General features: G+C 40.2%; 1 protein-coding gene across 1 annotated transcript in view; it reads right to left on the bottom strand.

Annotated features, from left to right (window-relative positions):
* The window catches only part of LOC109921805 (collagen alpha-1(XXI) chain), a 300,122-nt gene that overhangs the window by 253,833 nt on the left and 24,847 nt on the right, over positions 1-21,442 (bottom strand). The window contains exons 2-5 of the mRNA XM_020521855.2: positions 13,162-13,303; positions 8,178-8,738; positions 2,613-2,778; positions 2,272-2,497 (exon numbers count right to left, since the gene is read on the bottom strand). Of these exons, the coding sequence (XP_020377444.2) occupies positions 2,272-2,497; positions 2,613-2,778; positions 8,178-8,738; positions 13,162-13,261 (1,053 nt within the window). The 5' untranslated portion in view covers positions 13,262-13,303. The remainder of the gene's footprint in view (positions 1-2,271; positions 2,498-2,612; positions 2,779-8,177; positions 8,739-13,161; positions 13,304-21,442) is intronic.

The raw sequence follows: 21,442 nt of genomic DNA, 5'->3' as shown, positions 1-21,442 counted from the left end.
GATAACACCTTTTACTTTATACTGCATCTCCATGCTCTTTCTACTAATATGCATCTCCTCACTCTTTTCTGCATTAAACGCACCTGCCCACTCCACCAACTTGTCAATGTTCTTTTGTAGTTTTAAACTGTCCTCAAAACTTATTTTGCTCTCAAGTTTTGAATCATCCGCAAACTTGGAAATTATCCCTTACTACCAAAATCTAGATCAGAATATATATATATATTTAGAAAACAAAGGTCCCAAACTGATCCCACTACAAACCTTTTTCCAGACCAAAAAATATTCATTAACCATTATTCTGTATTTCCTAATTCTGTATTTCCTATTTCTCTATTTCCAAGCACTCAGCCAACTGAATGCACATTGCTTGCCCCATTTATTCCACGACCAATAACATTGCTCACAAGTCTCTGTGTGGCACTGTATCAAATACCTTTCAAAAATCCATATACATTACTTTAACAGCATTAACCTCTTGAACTTTTTCTGTTATCTTGACAAAAATACAGGTCAATTAAACACAATTTTCCCTTACAAATTTGTGCTGTATCTGTGTTATTAACCCGCATTTGTCTATTAATTCCATCCTGAATAATTGTTTCAAGATGTTTCTCCACCACTGATGTTAAACAGACTAGTCTGTATAGTTAGCTTATCCTTACACCCTTTTCTGAAATAGGAGCTGTATTTGGAAATTCACAGTCCTGTTGCACACTGACTCAAGGAAAGATTGAGGTTGCTGACTTGCGCTCTGAGCTGGCTTGTTTTCGTTCAGATGTTTCGTCACCATGCTAGGTAACATAATCAGTGAGGCCTCCGATGAAGCGATGTTGTTCTACTCCGCTTGGAATTTATACTGTCTGGTCCGTTATGGTGAGTAGTGTCATTTCTGGTTTTGTTCTGTATGGATTTGTATATCGGGGGGTCCAAGTCCATATATTTGTTGATTGCATTATGGTAATACATATTATAATAATATATAATAGTAATCCATATTCAAATCCATACAGAGCAAAACTGAAAATGACACTACTCACCATAACGGACCAGGCAGGATAAATTCCAAGCGGAGTAGAACAACATCGCTTCATCGGAGGCCTCACTGATGATGTTACCGAGCATGGTGACGAAACATCTGAACGAAAACAAGCCAGCTCAGCGAGCAACTCAGCAACCTCACCCACAACCCAAGATAAAAATCTTTGCTACAACCTTAAAGATTGAAAGATTATTGAGTGCCTCTGCAATTTCCAATCACTTCCTTCAATATCCTTAAATGCATCTCATCCTGTCCCAGTGCCTATCAACTTTAAGTGCCAACAGTCTATCCAATACCTTGTTCTTAGCAATTTTCAATACTTCTTGTGATTCAGTGTCCTCCTCTGTCACCATGGCCTGAGGAGTATCTCATTCCTTAGTAAAACTTTTGCTTTTTGATCAAGTTTACAATCAGCAACAAACATCTCCTCCCATTTTTACTCTAATGATTTCAAACATTTTTTGACATATTCAATCTGTTCAAACAGTCAGAAATTGGATATATTAACATTAGCCCTGATTCCAGGACCACCTGAGAGTGAACACATGGTCATAGCCATGAACTGAACATTGTAACTTCTAATGTTTGCATGAAAAGCTATATTTTATATATATGAAATGAAGCATAACACATCTTTACTTTTTTTTTCTATTTCCTCCTGGCTATCACCTTCCTCATGTGTGCTATGGCCGGCAAAATGGTATGGCAATGACTTCAGATACCCTACACACCCAACACGATTTTTCCAGCCTTCTCACCTTCCAAGCCTTTCACTAAAGGACTGGCAAAACTCAAATCACCGAAACACCAACACAACTAAATTACCTTAACTACTGTTCTATTTGTGTGTAAATATCTATAGTTCATTGCTACGAAGTTAAAAATTGACGAAGAGTTGAGGGTTCAGAAACTGTACATGAAAATAGCAAAACATTAAAAACAAGAACAAGATAGAAATTTAGTCACAATGTGACGTTAAGTTAACTTTTCTAACAGAAATTTGTAATTTCAAAATGGAAATCCACAAACAAGATGGTTTCTACTCATTTCCTATCTCCTAAACTATAAGGCAATAATAACATTTTTGGTTAGAAGTCTACAGATAGAATTTGTAATAAAAATAAATTACAATTCTATATAGCCACAGAAAATATTGCTTAAGTACGTCTCTACTAAAGATGCTAGTAATCGAGCAGAATAAAATAAAAAGTATCTCACATGTTTCTTACCTTTATAAAAGGAGAAATGAAAGTCACAGACTGTGTATCATTTATCTTATGTGTTGTATGGAAGATTACTGTATTGTCTTCTCCATTCAATGTAACTGCTGTTTGAATTGTGCCATCTACAGCAAGAATTCTCCACAAATCCCATTTTTCCTTAGTTACTGGTCTCTTGAATCGTAATGTGGACACAAAGACATAGGAAGGAGGAAGGCCATCAGGAAAAATGTCCCTGAAATCAAAATATTTGGCTTATGAATTAGAGTTCAGCACAAACTCTCCAGCAATACTTCTGCAAAGAAAAAATGAATTGAATTTATGAATAAACAAATCCTGAAAACAAATACCTTGTTTTTTCTGTTAAATCACTCTGTGATGTAACTCTATAAGCTTTTTTGCCACGGTAAGACCCTTCGGTCTTAGTGGCTTTTTTCCTAATATCTAATCCAACAAGGATATCAAAGCCTTTTTCATCTCGAGATGCCACAGGTATTCTTGTAGGGCAGACAGTCTCTGAAAAGACAGAAAGAAATGTTTTGAAATTAAAAGTACACAATCCGTGATGTGTATGACATCTGAAACCCACTTGCACTGCAGTGTTATCCTAATTGGGACAATGTTAATTAAGTGAAAGCATGGCTTTTACCTCCGTCTAGAAGGATATCCTACCCTATACATGTGCTAGCCAATCAGATTGGTTAACAGCTCTGTAGTTCTAGCACATTTGGAATTAGAAAGAAGGTTGATAGATCCTGAATTTCACATTAGTTCATGGATTTTGGTCATATCTGCCCAACAGAGACCTGTGCAATGAGAGGGGTTGAGGGTGGGAAGCTAGACAGATATCTAAGGTTTGCTATGATCTTGGGTAGAGACGGAAGCGGGGGTGCTGCCTCCAATGGACATAAATGGCTGACATAGGAGGTAAGCCCACTTCCTACCCTACAGCATGGTGTGCATTGAAAGCAGCTTGGTTGACTGCCTTGCTTCTACCTTCCCCTGACATACATTTTATATACATTTTTCTATTTTCTCTTTCTTTTCTTTTTTCTAAAATCACAATGTGCAAGATAATTTTACTTAACATTTTCCACCACCAGGAAAAACGCCCATGTAGTCAGGGATCCAGTGCCAGGCAGAGCTTGGTAGGAGCAACGCCTAAGAAAAAGAAAAAGTGAAGGGGAGGGTAGGGAACGAATGAAAATGGAGTTGGAGGGGGCCACACATATTATACTGACATATTTGGAATGAGGGAACTTAAGTGGTCATTAATTGGCCACTTAAAGGTTTCAATAAGGCAATTGTGCCTTGCTCATCCATGGTAATATGATAGGATAGTCAGGGGTGAGCCAGAAGGCAGCAAGCCAGTCGCTCATTTTATTTTTCAGCTAATCCACTTTGAATCATGCTGGCATTTGGGGGCTGTAAACATGAAAATCTCTGCAAGGTTTGACAGATTTTAATACAGTTTAATACAATATTAAAAGAGAAAATCACATTCAACTAACTTGCTGGAGTTTTTTGAAGAAAAATGAAAAGAGTGAACCAAGGTAATACTTTTGACATGGTATACATGAATTTCCACAAGGTGTCTGATACAGTGCCACACAATAGACTTGTGAGGGAAGTAACAGGTCATAGTATAAAAGAGACAGTAGCTACTTGGATACAAAATTGGTTGAGAGATAGGAAAAAGGTCAATGGATATTTTTCAGGCTGGAAGAAGTGGAGTTCCTAGTAATGTGCAACTGAAGCAAAGATGATGTGAGAAAAATCTTATTCATACAGCAATTAGTTAGGGCTTGGAATGCACTGCCTGGAAATGTGATAGAGGCAAGTTCAATCAAGGTATCCAAAAGGGCATTGGATGATTACTTGAATAGAAATGATGTGCAGGAACATGGGGAAAAAGGCTTTGAATCGGCAATAGGACTGGCACATGCACAATGGATCAATCGCCTCCTAACCTGCAACAATTGGGGGTGGCACAGTGGCACAGTGATTAGCACTGCTGCCTCACAACGCCAGGGACCCAGGTTCAATTCCACCCTTGGGCAACTGTCTGTGTGGAGTTTGCATGTTCTCCCCATGTCTGCGTGGGTTTCCTCCGGATGCTCTGGTTTCCTCCCACAGTCACAAAGATGTGCAGGCTAGGTAGATTGGCCATGCTAAATTGCCCGTAGTGTTGATTAGGTGGGTTATAGGGGCATGGGTCTGGGTGGGATGCTCTGAGATTCAGTGTGGACTTGTTGGGCCAAAAGGCCTGTTTCCACACTAGGTATTCCATATAATTCTGCAATTTTGTCTTGTCACAAGGTAACTGAAAACTAAGCAAAATTTCAAGAGCTGTCAAGTGTCAAAGTATCTTTCCTGTCCTGCGGGCAATATGTGAAATATAAAAATATGTAGAACATCATAAAAGTATTTTGTTTGCCATCCTATTCCTTCCACAAACCTCATACATTTTTACTCTTATGGACTGCATTCAATTACTTACATATAAGCTAATGGATGAGCATTTCATTTAGAAACTTCAGTTGATCCATCATGCTAGTTCCACAGAATCTCCCAGATATTTCTTAAATAAATTCTTGATAATAGTTCTTAATTTGCATTTATCTAGTTTTAATCCGTGCAAGCTCATCCAATGCAGTAATTTATTTTTTTAAGTATTTTCCTGTAACTACAGGCGAAATCTTAATGTATTTCTATCTAAGAGTGAGTCTGTTGGAGAGATTCTGGCCACGAGTCCAGCGAGATTACACACCATATGTTACCAAACACACCTCATGAACTATTTACCCAATCCCTGTGGTGGTTCCTCACATCAAATTCTATCCTATTCTTGCCGTGCGCCATTCCTGGAACAACTCACCACTCAGCAGAAATCCACCAAAAGGCCTGTATCCCATGCACCAAGAACATCTTTAAAAGGCCGCTGTGTACCCAAACCAGTACTGGCATTTCAAAGCTATCCTGCTCAGTAATGAACATTTCAGAAGATGTCTGAGAAGGAGAAAAGGCACTGGAATTCCTTGTCAGGGACTTGGAGGCCCCGGTTGAGACGGTGATGCAAAGGAGAGGAGTCTTCTTCCTGGAGGATTAGCAGAAGATGCTGCACCAGCAGCCCTTGGCAGTCCAGTCTGGGATCACCATCCAGGTCAATGCCATCTCGACAGTTGAATGAATGACTAGTAGTGCTAAAAGATGGGCAATGACCTTCTCTGCTGCACCAGGCTAAGTGTCACAATCTTCTCTCTGCAACTTCATACTCTGACTATATCTGGTACTGCACCCACTTCCTACCAAGGCCCATGCTCTGCCACTCTCAACATCTTGTGTTGACTCAATGAGATGAATGGCCTGATTCCACACTGTAGGGATTCTATGATTCTATGATCTTCACTCACTCGTTCATTCCCCAAAACCTACAACACTCTGTGCTGCCTCCTCACTGCTAGGAACACCATGCAAAGTTTCTACTACCTGCACCATAACTAACAGCAGCGTCACCCAATTTCACCTGACTCAATCCCTCCCATATCCAGAAGTTGCAGAAGTGCAGCCAGTCAAGCAACTATCTGCTACCTCAATAGACAGTTGGCAGCTTCCATGCACAGCCAGGTCCAACACCTTTAAGATATGCTGGAAAGGCGACTTACCTACACTCCATCACCCCAGCAATCAGTCCTCAAAACCAATGCTGACAGCCCCTGACTGATGGGTGCCTCCATGGATTTCAGTGAGGACTACTCTACTAAGACACTGCGACTTGGTTGCCTGCTTGCTGCATGTTCAGTGTATTTGTTACATTACATGGTGCAGTTGTGAGACTGGCATAGCATACTGCTGTACAGCCCTCTTGACTGGGGACTGCTGACCAGCAAAGCAAGCTGTCTGTTGTGTGACTGTGCCAACTGCATGTCAAGGCAAGGCAGGGCTACTGTAAGCATGAATGGGGGGAAAGGAATGAGCGTTAAGAGAGCAATCGAGCAGCCCTAGGATGTAGTCCAGTCCAATTAATGAACAGGGTATCTATCCCCACATTCAAAGTGTCTCTGCTGCAACCTTTCAACACTGGTTGCCAGTGTGCCCTGTAATGCAAGTCTGTGCTTCCTAAGCAGCCTGCAAATGAATCAAAGAGATGCCATGATTGTGGTGAGGGATAAGCAAATACCAAATGCTAAAATCCTTGGATGATTGCTGTGAGTGCCTGGTACCCATGGATTATGCCCTGAGATGCCATTTAGTCGTAATCAACATGAAGGCTCTTTGCAGGCAGGAGCGAGCTGAAGTTGTTAAGTATCTGCTCTGATTTCCATGTCAAGTTTTCTCAACGTTTAGCTTGTTCAGTGTGTTTGTTAAGTTCAGAAACTGAATATGAATGATCAAGTTGTGCTGTTCTGTTAACAAAGTATTTGACAAGAATAATGCCACTTGATTGGCAACTCAGCTCAACACTCAACTAAAGTATAAAAGATGGAGCAATGATCTGTTTCAAAAAACCACCAAACCTTAAACAGGCCATTGTTCGATGCAAACTACCCAGCCTTTGGGACAACCTCAACCACAACACTACACAACCCCGGCATGGGAACCTCTGCAAGACATGTCAAATCGTCGACATGGATACTACTGTCACACGTGGGAACACCACCCACCATGTGCATGGCAGATACTCATGTGACTCGGCCAATGTTGTCTATCTCATACGCTGCAAGCAAGGATTCCCCAGGGCATGGTATATTGGTGAAACCATGCAGACACTATGACAATGGATGAGAAGACACTGTGCAAAAATCACCAGACAGGGGTGTTCCCTCCCAGTGGGGGAACACTTCAGCGGTCAAGGGCCTTCGGCCCCAGATTTTCGGGTAAACGTCCTCCAAGGCGAAATTCGGGATACACAACAATGCAGAATCGCCAAGCAGAGGCTGTTAGTCAAGTTCGGTACCAATGAGGCTGGCCTCAACCGTGATGTTAGGTTCATGTCACACTACCCACTACACTATACACTCTCTCACACACACACACACTAACACACACACACACACAAACACACACACACACACACACACACACACAAAATCTATCTCTCAAACACACACACACACATGCAAACACTCCCCACCCCCCTTTCCCCCCGTACACACACACACACACACACACACCATCGCACATGCACACACACATACATATAAATCTATGGGGTGAATTTTGTATTTGCAGATACATTCTATTTTGTTCAAAAAGCACACAATCTGTAGACATAGTTAGTCAATGGGGCATTTTATAAATCCCTGCTTTGCAAATAAAACCTGTCTGACTCTAGGTTAAAATACAGACATATTCCAAAGAAGGCCTCACACTTAAAATGTATTGTCTGACTTGAAATGTCACCTCTTGTATATACTGATAACACCTTTAGTTATCTCAGGGCAGTAACTTGAGAGAAATTCTGAGATTTGCATTTTAATCAATCGAAACTTGTATCTCCTTTCTAACTGATTAAAGATTTGACAGGAGGGAGTCAGCCAACCATTTTAGGTTTATTCAATACATTTGCATCAATTGTATCATCCTTTGCTCTTTTACTTATAAATTCTGTGTCTTAATACTTCCTCTCTCACTATACCTGAGGGAGCAATGCTACGAACGCTAGTGTTTTCAAATAAAAAAACATATCTAAAAGATATTAAATAAAAAGCAATTGAATTTTAATCTGTAAAAATTGTAATCTTATACCATATTATCCAGGGAATGATGACACTGATTTGAGCATCTTTTTTAAACAAAAAATGTTTTGTTAGAAGAATTGTGGCTGTTATTCTAAGATGAAATTCTTCTTGGGAACCACCTTCAATCTTACACAAGAATATTTTTCTGGCACACATAAAGAAGAAACTATTTACCTTCACAAAGTTTTTGTTTGATTGTTTCTCTAATTTTGGTGATACCGCTGTAGTCTTCTACATGGAACACATATGTGGATGAAGGTTTATTTGCAATTGCCTGCAGCTCTGCATCTTCTATTTCCTGACCAACTCCAATTGCAAACAGTATAATTTTCTTTTTCCTTGCTTCCTCTGCTGAGTCCTTCACATCGTCTTGGGATTTTCCATCTGTAAGTACAACTGCCACTTTTGTCACAGCATTAGCATCCCTGGTTGAGGTAGCAAACACGTGGTTAACTCCAAATGTTATAGCTTTTCCTGTTCTTGTGTTTCCACCCCTGTATAATATGGCTTCCATTGCTTTCGTCAAGTCTTCATTTGACCTGTATCTGTCCAATGATATTTCTAGCAAAGGATCATCACTATATTGTATAACACCCACTTGTGTAAATGTAGTCCCAATTTCAAAACTGCTGGATATGTTGACAATCCAGTTTTTGACTATTTCAAAATTTTCTGGCCCTACGCTAAATGAGCCATCCAATATAAAAACCAAGTCATTTGGAGCAGTTCTACAGCCTAAAAGAAATGAGAAAAGAGAGATGGTATTATTACAATGGACAATATACATATTATACATATAGCATTAACAAAATTAGTTTTATTGAAATTTTAAAGAATATGAATGTTACACAAGTCTACTTGTAACTCAACAGGTGCTCCCATTTGTCCTTGTAAATCATTTTCAGAATATTTGATGTGGACCACAAATTCATTGCTTCTTCTGAAGAAAATCACCTAATAAAAACCAAAAAAACTGCAGACACTGTAAATTAGGAACAAAAACAGAAGTTGCTGGAAAAGCTCAGCAGGTCTGGCAGCATCTGTCAAGAAATAAATCAGAGTTAACGTTTCTGGTCCGGTAACCCTTCCTCAGAACTCAGTTCTAAGGAAGGGTCACTGGACCCAAAACATTAATTCTGATTTTTTCTTCACAGATGTTTCCAGACCTACTGAGTTTTTCCAGCAACTTCTGCTTTTGTTGTTGAAGAAAATCACTTGCTGTGTTTCTCATGGAATGACCACCATTTTAGTAAAACTAAATTTGGAGGTCCGCTGGTATAAATCCAGTTTGCATACAAAACAATTTTGAAATTATTAAAATGTGGTTGATACAAGGACCAGTCTGTTTGGTTTTCCTTAGGCACTTGTGGTAATGGACCTTTGTGAAGTTCTTTGCACAAGCTCCAAATTCCATTGTATGAGAAACCTATGCCTGATGCGACCAAATAAAGTTTTCACAAAACCCACTGTAGAAGACTAGTAAGACCACTCAGGACAGAAATAATAATTTTCTAATTTGTCATTATTGTTCACGAACGCAGTTACATATGAGCATGATTTATTACATAGTTTTGACATCAATCATTTCAGCATTGACTGTTTACAGTTGCTTTACACTTGAAACTTTCTTCCAAATAACATTAACAATTGTAATGCTTAGCATATCTTCAAAGAAAGTATCCCGAACATCTTTCATTTAATGCTGTAAAGGTTTTCCTAATACTATTTCTCAGAAAATGTGATTTAATACATTCAAAATTAGGAAGTGATCTGATAATGCAGACAGCAAAAACTTTCCATTTATGGGAGATTCCAAAGAGGGATGCTACTGCATGAAGTCATTAAAGCAAATAGTTTTGATGCCTTTAACAGAGAAAGGTAGTTGAATACATGAAAGACATAGGAATAGAAGGATTTGCAAAGAAATTTGAATAAAGTAGAACAGAAGGAATATATAGTGTAGGAAGCATAAAATAGTTGGGCTTAATGGTCTGTTTCTGTGTCTTAAATCTGATATAATGCAGACAAAGTACTTGAAAAAAAGACATTAACTCATATGATCTTTTGCTTCTGCATTACTCTGAAATAGGGCTTTTGCCACACATCTTGTAAATTCACATTGATATGGTGGCAATAAGGTCTAAGGAAATGCAGGAACATTATATTTGTTTTGTTTTGTATATTTAGTGCATTAGTGTTTATTCATATGAAGAATATTTCTACTAGAAAATTGAATTGTATAGAATTGTTCACCTGGTGGTACTGTATCACAAGCACACAGCCCAAGAAGAGAAGAGAAACTATAAGTAAAACAATCTGTATGCTTTCCTTCCATTTAAGTAACCAATGGGAAAATCAGTTGGGCTCCACTATAGGTGTATGTTCCTCTCCAACCAATTTTCCTTTATTGACTACCTATAAAACCCTGAAGCACAGAAATAGGAAAATCTGCTTCATGTATTCCTACAAATATAACACAACATGGGCCATACTTCATGATGCTCCAACAGAAAGAGTGGTTCTGAGTCACATGAGAGTAAGGTTAATTTTGTTACTGTTTATCAAGTTCATTGAAAGACTGTTGGATAGGTAATGCGTGTGCTAACTTCGAATCTTTTCCTGTGAAGCTTTGACTATTGAGAATTTGAATGATTCAGCCAACAAAAAATATCAGATCTGTTGTTCCTTAGTATGAATGCAAGCACATGTTGCAAAATTGTTTGCTCCCAGCCCAGACTCTTCTGTTTTTTTGTTTTAAAAATATTCAGGGCAAATACTCTGATGCGTTCAATCTGTCTGAAGTTGAAATTGATCACAAAGGTGAAAAGGCACTCTTGTACATCATTGTACCTAATGATCAACACCATCTTTAATGGGTGCAATCTGCAAACATAACAAAACAACTCTGCTGGAAATGACCAGCAGGTTCATCACCATTTGGAAAAAGAAAAGGACAGAATAATACTACAAGTTTTATTCTTTTCTTGTGATTGTGGAGAACCCCTGGGAACTATAGGCTTTTGAGTCTGATATCGGTGATGGGTAAGTTGTTGGAGGTGATTCTGAAAGATAGGATTTACATGCATTTGGAGAGGCAAGGAATGATTAGGGATAGTCAGCATGGTTTTGTGTGAGGGAAATCATGTCTCACAAACTTGATTGAGTTTTTTCAGGAAGTAACTAAAAAGATTGATGAGCACAGAGTGGCAGACGTTGTTTACGTGGACTTTAGTAAAGCCTTTGATAAGGTTCCTCATGGTAGACTAATTAGTAAAGTTAAATGGTATCACATGGGATTCAGGGTGAGCTTGCCAACTGAATACAAAATTGGCTTGATGGTAGGAGACAGAGTGTGGTGGTGAAGGGTTGTTTTTCTGACTGGAGGCCTGTGACTGTTGGTGTTCCACAGGGATTGTACTGGGTCCACTTTGTTTGTCATTTACATAAATGATTTGGATGAGAATCTAGGAGGCATGGTTAGTAAGTTTGCAGATGACACCAAAATTGGTGGTATAGTGGACCATGAAGAAGGTTATCTAAGATGACGAACAGATCTTGTTCAATTGGTTCAAAGGGCTGAGGAGGGGCAGATGGAGTTTAATTTGGATAAATGCGAAGTATTGCATTCTGGTAAAACAAACAAGGGCAGTATTGATACAATTAATGGTAGGGCCCTGGGTAGTGTTGTCAAACAGAAATGCCCAGGAGTTAAGGTACATAATTCTATGAAATGGGGCGGCACGATAGCTCAGCGGTTAGCACTGCTGCCTCACAGCGCCAGGGACCTGGATTCGATTTCCACCCTTGGGTGACTGTCTGTGTGGAGTTTGCACATTCTTCCACATCTGCGTGGGTTTCCTCCGGGTGCTCCAGTTTCCTCCCACAGTCCAAAGATGTGCAGGCTAGGTGGATTGGCCATGCTAAATTGCCCATAGTGTTCAGGGATGTGCAGATTAGGTGGGTTATAGGGGGATGGATCTGGGTGGGATGTTCTGAGTGTCAGTGTGGACTTGTGGGTCCAAAGGGCCTGTTTTCCACACTATGATCTATAAAATTTGCATTCACAGATGGACAGGGTGGTTAAGAAGGCATTCAGCACACTTGCCTTCATTGCTTAGACCTTTGAGTATAGGAACAAAAACAGAAGTTGCTAGAAAAGCTCAGCAGGTCTGGCAGCATCTGTGAAGAAAAAACTCAGAGTTAACGTTTCGGGTCCAGTGACCCTTCCTTAGAATTGAGTATAGGAGTTGGGATGTCATGTTGAGGTTGTACAGGACATTAGTGAGTCCTCTTCTGGAGTACAGTGTTCAGTTCTGGTTGCCCTGTTAAAGAAAGGATATTATTAAACTGGAGAGGGTTCGGAAAAGATTCACCAGGATTTCGGCAGGAATGGAGGGTTTGAGTTGTAAACAGAGGCTGGATAGGCTGGGGCTTTTTTAACTGAAGCGTAGGAGATTGGGGGATGACCTTTATGTAAGTTTATATAATCATCAGGAGCACAGAGAAGGCGAATATCAAAGCTCTTTTCCTTAAGGTGGGAGAGTTCAAAAGTAGATGGCATATTTTTAAGCTAAGAGAGTCGTTGGTGTGCGGAATGAACTGCCAGAGGAAGTGGTGGATGCAAGTATAGTTACAACATTTAAAGACGTTCAGATTGGTACATGAATAGAAAGGTTGGATGAACAGGGACAAAATGCGGGCAGGTGGGACTAGCTTAGTTTGGGAACATGGTAGGGATGGATTAGTTGGACCGAAGGGTCTGTTTCCATGTTGTATAACTCTGTGTGTGTTTAGACCTGAAACGATAATCCAACTTTCTTCTAAATAATATTTTCACTTTACAATTAAAATCTATCCAAATATGCACATTTCAGGTCATTTGTTAACTCTGAAGAATCTACAAAGCTAATAGAAAAGATGATGGTCACATAAGTTAGTTATGAACAAAATTATTCCATCAATTTTTTCTAGTACCATGCTCAGTAAAGTGAGGTCTATATTAAATCTCATGTTGACTTTCTTTGACCAAAGAATATTAAACCTTGTATCTGGGGCACAAAGTAGAAAAATGTTCTACTGCCTAACAATGCCATTCATCAAACTGACGAGCTAAATACCGCACGCAAATAAAAATTAGGAGAAAATCTTAGTTCCTTACTAGATCTTACATCATCCTTCACAGCTGTACTGAATTCTTGGAGCAGCAGCAACAAAAAACTGTTCAGGACAAGTTTCATGGCTTTTACATTCAGTTCCATTTCATAAGCTTTTGGAAGCTTTGGCCTAAGTCACATCAAAAACTGAAAAGAAGAAAAATGTCAAGTACTGATCATTTTAGTGTACAAAGTGTATAATAGTACCATTAATTTTGCAACAAACCAATCTCCTTTTTAAAAATTGGATTCAAAGATGCTTCTAAACATGTATCTTTAAAAGTCATTCAACTTCTCTTATGGGTACAATTGTGATTAGCCAACCGAAAGAATCAAGACTGTACGTGTCTCAAGAAGAATTACAAAATGACAATACACAGACACGTGAAGATATCTGAAATTTAACGAACATTTCCATAAGCAAAAGCACAAGGTCCCTTACAATGGCTTCCTTGGAAATGTGATTAGCTCTTTACTATCTCACCAGATCTAAATGAATGGAAGCCTTTGAACCTGTTCACCATTCATGGAGTCATATATGTCCAGAGCAGAGAAAAAGGCCTTTTGGCCCATTGAGTCTGCACGGGTCAAAAACTATTCTAATTCCATTTTCAAGCACTAGGCCCAGAGCAATGTATGCCTTGACATCACAAGTGCACATCTAAATATTTCTTAAATATTCTGAGGGTTTCTGCCTCTACCACCCATGGCGGCAGTGAGTTCCGGATACCCAACACCCTCTGAGTGAACAAAAAAATCCTCATATCCCCTCTAATCCTCCTGTTCCTTACCTTAAAGCTATGCCCCCTCGTCACTGATCTCTCCACCAAGGGAAAACTCCCTTCCTGTCTACCCTACCTATGCACTTCATAATTTTATGCATTTCAATCATGTCATCCCTAACTCTTCTTTGCTCCAAGAAAAACAACCCCAGTGTATCCAATCTCTCTGCAGATGTTCAGTGTGTCTACATACTCCTGTAATCTAAGGCTATCGTTCTCACTATTTTCCCACCCCAAAAATTTTCGTATCATCTGTGAACTTACTAACCAACCTTCCTACATTCAAGTTGAAATCATTTATATATATCATAAACAGCAACGGCCCTACCACTGAACCCTGCAGAACTTCACTGGACACAGGCTTCCAATCAAAAAAAAATCCTTCATCTAAAGCTCTGCTTCCTGCCACTCAGCCAACTCTAGATTGAATTAGCTAAATTTCCTTGAGCTGTTATCTTCACCATCGGGAACTTTTCAAAAGCAGATTAATTTTGTGCTTCAGATTGTTTCCAATAGTTTCCTCACCACCGAGGTTAGACTGATTGGCTGGCACTTTCCTGATTTATTCCTGTCCCCTTCTTGAATAATGGTAACACACTGATTGTGCTCTAATCCTCTGGCACCTTTCCTGTGGCCTGAAAATTATAGCCAGCATCCCTGTTATAGCCTCTCTTGCCTCACTCGACCTCCTTGCACGCATTTCATCAAGTCCAGGAGGTACTTTTAAGCCTGCCAGACCACTCAGAACTTCCTCTCGATGCTAACTTCTTTAATTATAGCCCAACCTTCTCCCTGATTTCTATACTCACATCATCCTTCTCACTCGTGAATATTGACACGAAGTACTTATTTAGAACCTATCTATATCCTCCAGTTCCATGTACAAATGCCACTGTAATCCTAATAGGCCCTACTCTTTCCCTAGTTATCCTTTTTGAAAAATAACTTACGATTTTTCCTTATTTTGCCGGCCATTACCCTCTTCTAAATTCCTTTATAAGTTTTTTGTTTCACATTCTGTACTACTCTAGGGCTTCAAGTATTTTGATCCCTTGGTATCTGCCGTCAGCCTCCCTTTTTCACTTTATCCAAATCTAGATATCCCTCAATATCCAAGGTTTGTCGTATTTGTTGGTCCCACCCTTTATTGGAATATGTTGGTTCTGTACTCTCCCTAATTCCGTTTTGGATGCTTTCCCACATTTCTGGTTTTTAAGTTCTACCCAAATGGCTTAATTTGAGGAGCCTTCTAAGATGCCATCCCTCCTTATTGATTCCATGATCAATCCTGCAATATGCCCTCCTCTTTAATGTCCTTCCCTGTCTGACCTGAAGACTCTGTATCCTGGAATATTGAGCTGCTAATCCTGTCCCTCTCTCAACTACATTGCAGTGACAGCGATGACATCATATCCCTATTCAATATGACCAGGCTGATTATCTATTTCAATGCCATTTTCTTGCTTTCTACCCATACTCGTTGATGCCTTTAAAATCCAAAAAAAACTTTAAGTTTAAAGTTCTTGAATATATTGAGTGACTTGGTTTCCACAGTCTTCTGTGATAGGGAATTCCACAGGTTCATTACCCTTTGAGTGAAGAAACATTTCCTCATCTCAGTCCTAAACAGTCTTTCCTATATCCTAAAACTGTGTCCCCAGGTTCTATACTTGCAGGGAAAACTAGACTAGATCTTCCCTGCATCAAGTGTATATAGCCATGTTGGAACTGTATATGATTCAATCATATCCCTTCTCATCCTTCTAAACTCTGGTGAATATAGGCCCAGTCGAACCAATCTCTCACCATCTGGCAGTCCTGTCATCCCTGTTAACAGCCTATGAACCTTTGCTGTCCTCCCTTTATGGCAAGTATTTCCTTCCTTAGGTAGGGAAGGCCTGTATAACTGCAGTAAGAATCCCTACTTCTGAATTCAAATCCTCTTGCAGTAAAGGCCAATCTAGCGTAAACTCCTGATTAAATAAATTCCTGATTAACAGACAGCTCAGGGTAGGGTTAGAGTTAGGGTTAGGGAAGACAGCTCCACCTGCCAATCTCAGATGAACTGCATTAGCGTTGTGACAATGCATGTTAGAGTCAGGGTTTCTTCTACAATCAGGAGTTACAAAGGAAGATGCGCTGCTGAAAAGTGTTGTGCAAAGACAATACAGCAATCATATGATGATGTCACGGAACTGTTTCCCACAATGTATAAACAGCACAGTACAGGCATGGCTAATTAGACAGCAAGTAGATAGATCAAAGGTGGAAGATACCAAATGTAGATAATAAACCCTTAATGTAACACTAAGTTCTGAACATAGTATCTCTCAGATTACCATGTAGAGCTGATATTTAAATTAAGCATTAATTAGGGTTTTACAGGAGCTTTCGCCTTCTCTTCGTCCAGTCTTTCCTAAACCAAAGTTTTCAGGTTTGACTTAAAAAGCCAAACAACAAAAGATAAACGAATCTGGCAGTTATCAGCCAGCAGAACCAATAAGGAAAAGGGACTTTCACTTGTGCCCCAGAAGCTGCTCAAGCCACTTAGTGTGAGTCTGATTCTCTTTACAAAGGCAAATGTTGACTATTCGACTACCAAAACCATCACAGCTGCTGAACACAATTTAACTTCAAGCCTTTACTCCAAACAACCAAAATTTCAACTACAAATTGCAAGCCCATAACTATCCTAAAGAACTGAATAGATTTCATCTTTGTAAATATCTTTAATCCTTATCTGCAATTCATCCTTGCATGCATTTAGTCATTACTATTACTCAAGTAACTTACAAAAAACATCCACTAAGCATCAACTTTTGGAATTTCATAAAGGGTTTCTCTGTGAGGGCTCCAAGTAGTTATCTCATGCCATTCTCCATAGCTCTCCTCATTTGCACCACGCTTCTATGACAACTCACATGTGCTATTTTGCAATAGCCAACAGTGGATGTACTCACCACTGCTGGGACCTCGCAGGATTTCTATGCATGAGGAATTGCCTCAAAGATGGCTGAGAAAGGGAAATTAACTATCTATTTGCCACTTGGTGGATCAGTTGGTTCAAAAGAGAACCATCCACTTTCCTCAGGACCACCAGGGGACATGATAGCAACAGGCCCTACCAGCGAGGTCAATGCAGTGTCCGTGGTCTGGCAAAATACTCAGCAATGTGTAGGTTGATAACCATCTGTTTTCCTTGACAGTAGTGCCACCATCTTCTCTCTGCTGCCTCACAGTCACTCTAATTTGCAAGTGCACCCACTTCCCATTCTAATGAAACACCCTGTAGATGGTTGCAACATTACAAGTATATTTTTATGAAAATGTAGCACAGTTTTCATTTAACAGAATAAATGTTCTTTTTATCCAAAACACATTTCACAACTTTCAAATTCCTTTGGGCTTGGAATAAAACTAGTGAAACTAAAAATAATTCAAAATACAAAGAAAGAAACCTTGATTCAAAAACTTGTAGATATTATCATTTCTGCTAGAAAACAAATGCCTTGTTGATGAAGACAATGTTGATTAATCTTTCTAAATAATGGCCAGCTTGTTGATTGCTCAGTAATGCTTGTTAAGTTGTGGGCCTCTTTTTTGGGAAAGGGCCAGAATTTTCTCAACCCCTAAATGATATGGGCAATGGCAAGACTGTCAGGAAAATATGACAAGAACAGAAAAATGAGTGGCTGAATTTTACGAAAAATTGGCTAAATGTCAATTCTGGGGAATTCCACAGAATACAGGAACAAGAATAGGCCATTCAGCCCATCCAGCCTGCTCTGCTACTTAGTATGATCTTGGATGATCAAACACTTCAATACCTTTTACCCAAACTATCTCATATGCCTGTATGTCACTGTCAATCCAAAATCTATCAGTTTTTACCTTTAGTACAATAAAAACTGAGCTTTTGCAAACCTCTGAGGTTGAAAATTCTAGATTCACCACTGTGTGATTTTAATCTGACTAAAAAACTTTCTCCTTATCTCTGTCCTAAATGACATTCACATAATTTTTAAATTGGACCCACTGGTTCTAGACTCTCAATAGGGGGTGAAATCTTATCTGCATCTACTCTGCCCGGCCCATTCAGTACTTTGTTGCTTTCAATGAAATTAGCTGATTCTTCAAAGCACTGGAGAACACAGGCCGAGTGTGCCTAATCTCATTTCACAGGACAGTACTGTTATGCCAGCAGCAAGTATGATGAACCTTTGTTGCACTCCTACAACGGCAATCATATCCTTCCTGAGGTGATGAGACAAAAACTATTTACAGTAGTCTAAGTGCAGTTTAACTAAGCTTCTACGCAACTGAAGACTTCACGATTCCTTTACTCAAATCCTCTTGCAATTAAGGCTAACATTCCATTAGCCTTCCCCATAGCTTGCTGCACGCGTAGATTCAGCTTCAGCAACAAAGTGATGAGGTTCCTTTGGCTCAGTGGTTATTACTGCTGCCTCACTGCGTCAGGCACCCGGGTTTGATTCCATCCCCGGGTGACTGTCTGTGTGGAGTTTTCACATTCTCCCCGTGTCTGAGTTTCCTCCCACAGTCCAAAAGATGTGCAGGCTAGGTGAATTGGCCATGCTAAATTGCCCACAGTGTTTAGGGATGTGTATATTTGGGTTATGAGGGATGAGTCTGGGTGGGATGCTCTGAGGGATGGTGTGAACTTGTTGGGTCAAAGAGCCTGTTTCCACACTGTAGGGATTCTATGATCTACACTTGCTAACCTTTTATCGTTTAAGAATTACTCTGTACATGCTTCTCCTACCAGAACAGATAACCTCACTTTTCCACATCGTATTCAATCTGCTATGATCCTGCCCACTCAGTAAGTTTGTCCAAGACCTCTTTGTGAGTTGTGGCCCATAAGTCACCTGTGACTATTTCTGCTTCACAGAGACCACAATGAACAATTTGTAATGTCCAATCACATGATCAAGAAAACTTGTGACCAGGATGTGTATCTCATTAAGCTTGTCACTTTCTTTAACCTGTATTATTATAATACCTGATTAATGCAAGTGCACCTTGAAGGACCTCAAATCGCTCATAAGTAGTCTGTATTGCAGACAAGCAAAACCGCATGCTCTGCTCACTTTAGGTATGATGGCAGTGATATTTTATTTCCATTAAGCTTTTGCAATTAAAGTGAGGATAGAATGCAGCACAAAACCTAGTAATCTAGGGAACATGTCAAACCTTCATATTCCTTTCTTCTTTACGCTTTCTGTTGACCCATCATTTTTGAGCTTCCATACATTTCTATCCAATTCCTTAATTTAAGTTTTCATCCCCCAGTGGTTACCATCTGAATCCTGGGCCTGCACCTGAGCCAACCATCATGATGCGCTGTTCTCCCATCAAAGCCAGAGTGGTGGTTACCATTAATGACTCTCCCCCGCCGACCCTCACTTCCCAGAGTAACCCCTGTCCCCCAATGCCCAGTCATCTCTTTATATGTTAAGTTGCCCGTGTCACCATTATTGTTTTCTCTACCTCCCAAATTGCTGCTTCCAAGCCCCACAACTGACCTCCCCAAATTTTCTACCAGAGGAATGGCACAGGTAACCCACATTGACCTTCAGTGACCAGACCCTCTAGATCACCACATGAGAAGTCTCAATCCTCTCCCACTAAGGCTAGGGTACTCTTCTTTTGGGATGTTTTGGCCCACCCAACCCTATTGTGGGTTGCTTTCTCCTGCAATGAGACAAAGGTAGTGTGAGATGAAGTGGCTGGCACAGCTTTTAGTGTTGGTGCAGTGGAGGAAATGCGGGGGAATGTCCTGAGCAAATGAGTAGGAAGTCACAGGGCAGAAAGGATTAGTTATCTGGGGTGGGAGCAATTGATGGAAAATGCTGCATACAACACTGGGTGTGGTAGTCCATGGGACATGTGAACAGTGACAGAGTTAAAGTGACTGTGGGGTAGCAGGGAGAATTCGGTGCCCCTTACACTTGTGCAGTGCAGAAGATCTTTAACCATCTTGCAGTATTGCTGGGTGTTCATCCAGACCATGGACACTGTACCGACCCATGTGGCAGCAGCAGACCAGGCTCGCAGGGTTTGATGCCACATGTCTTCTGGAGGTCCTGAAGAAAAAGGATGACCCTCCTGTCCATCATTCAGTCCACCAGCACCTCCATAGTCTGTCAGCAAAGTGGGATGCTAACCTGCCTCGACTGGCCATCTATTAAGCAATTCTTCTCACACCAGAACTGTAAAGGACTATTCCTGGCTTGCAGTATTTGAACTGATGCAGAGTTAGGCTTTAAGAATGTCACCGGTGGCAGGAAACCAAATGGTTCCAGCAGTGATGAGAACTTTTGCTGCTGTGAGTGCAAAACAGCATGACAGCAGCACTGTGGAGGTGTGATGCATACTTAATAAGGTGAGGAATGTAAAATTGTGTGAGTAAACACACAAAAGCTCATGGAGAGAAACTCTCTGTGAACATCCCAGAAAATTACCTTAGCCAATTTTAAGGAAAATTCAGTCCAAGGTCCACTGTTACATTCAATGAAAAATCTATACTTCAACAACAAAAGCACAGGGTTACATCCAACCTGTAAAGAGTTGAATATCTGAGGTAAACTCTATGAGTACCCCCATATTTACAACAAAAACAGAAACGCTGGCAATACTCATCAGGTTTAAGGGCAGCTGTGGGAAGAAAGCAGAGTTAAAAAGAAAAAGGAGGCATATGCAAGGTTTAGGAAACTGAAGATAGACAGAGCCCTCGAAGTATACAAAGATAGCAGGAAAGAACTCGAACAAGGAATTAGGAGGGCAAAAAGGGGCTATGACGTTTACTAGGATATTGCCTTGTTTGGAGGGATTAGCTATGAAGGAAGACTGGACAAACCTAGTGTGTTTTCAATTGAACTTCGAAGGATGAAGAGCGACCTGTTATAAGTTTACAAAATTATGAGAGGCATGAATAGAATGAATAGTTATAGTATTTTTCACAGGGTAGAAATTTCAATTACAAGGTGACATAGATTTAAGGTAAAAGGGTTTAAGTTTAAAGGAGATGTGAACGACAAGTTTTTTTACACAGAGGGTTGTAAGTGCCTGGAAGGTGCTGCCACATGACATAATCTAAGATGCATTGTCTAAGAGGCATCTTGACAGATATATGAATTGGCAGGGAACAGAGAGATAATGTCTACATAGAGGCAAAAGTTTTTGGTTTAGAAAGGCATCACGTATCAGCGCAGACTCGGTGAGCCAAAGGGCTTGTTCCTGCGTTGTACTGTTCTTAATTCTTTTGAGTCCAGTGACTCTTTATCAAAACTGACAGCAGCTAGGAAATGTTTCAGAGATAGTAGGAACTGCAGATGCTGGAGAATCTGAGATAACAAGGTGTGGAGCTGGATGAACACAGCAGGCCAAGCAGCATCGAGGAGCAGGAACGCTGACGTTTCGGGCCTAGACCCTTCTTCAGAAATGGAGGAGGGGAAGGGGATTCTGAAATAAATAGGGAGAG

Source organism: Rhincodon typus, chromosome 5 (assembly GCF_021869965.1).
Source record: "Rhincodon typus isolate 14 chromosome 5, sRhiTyp1.1, whole genome shotgun sequence".
Classification (NCBI taxonomy): Eukaryota; Metazoa; Chordata; class Chondrichthyes; order Orectolobiformes; family Rhincodontidae; genus Rhincodon; species Rhincodon typus.
This window is presented reverse-complemented; position numbering and strand designations above follow the sequence as displayed.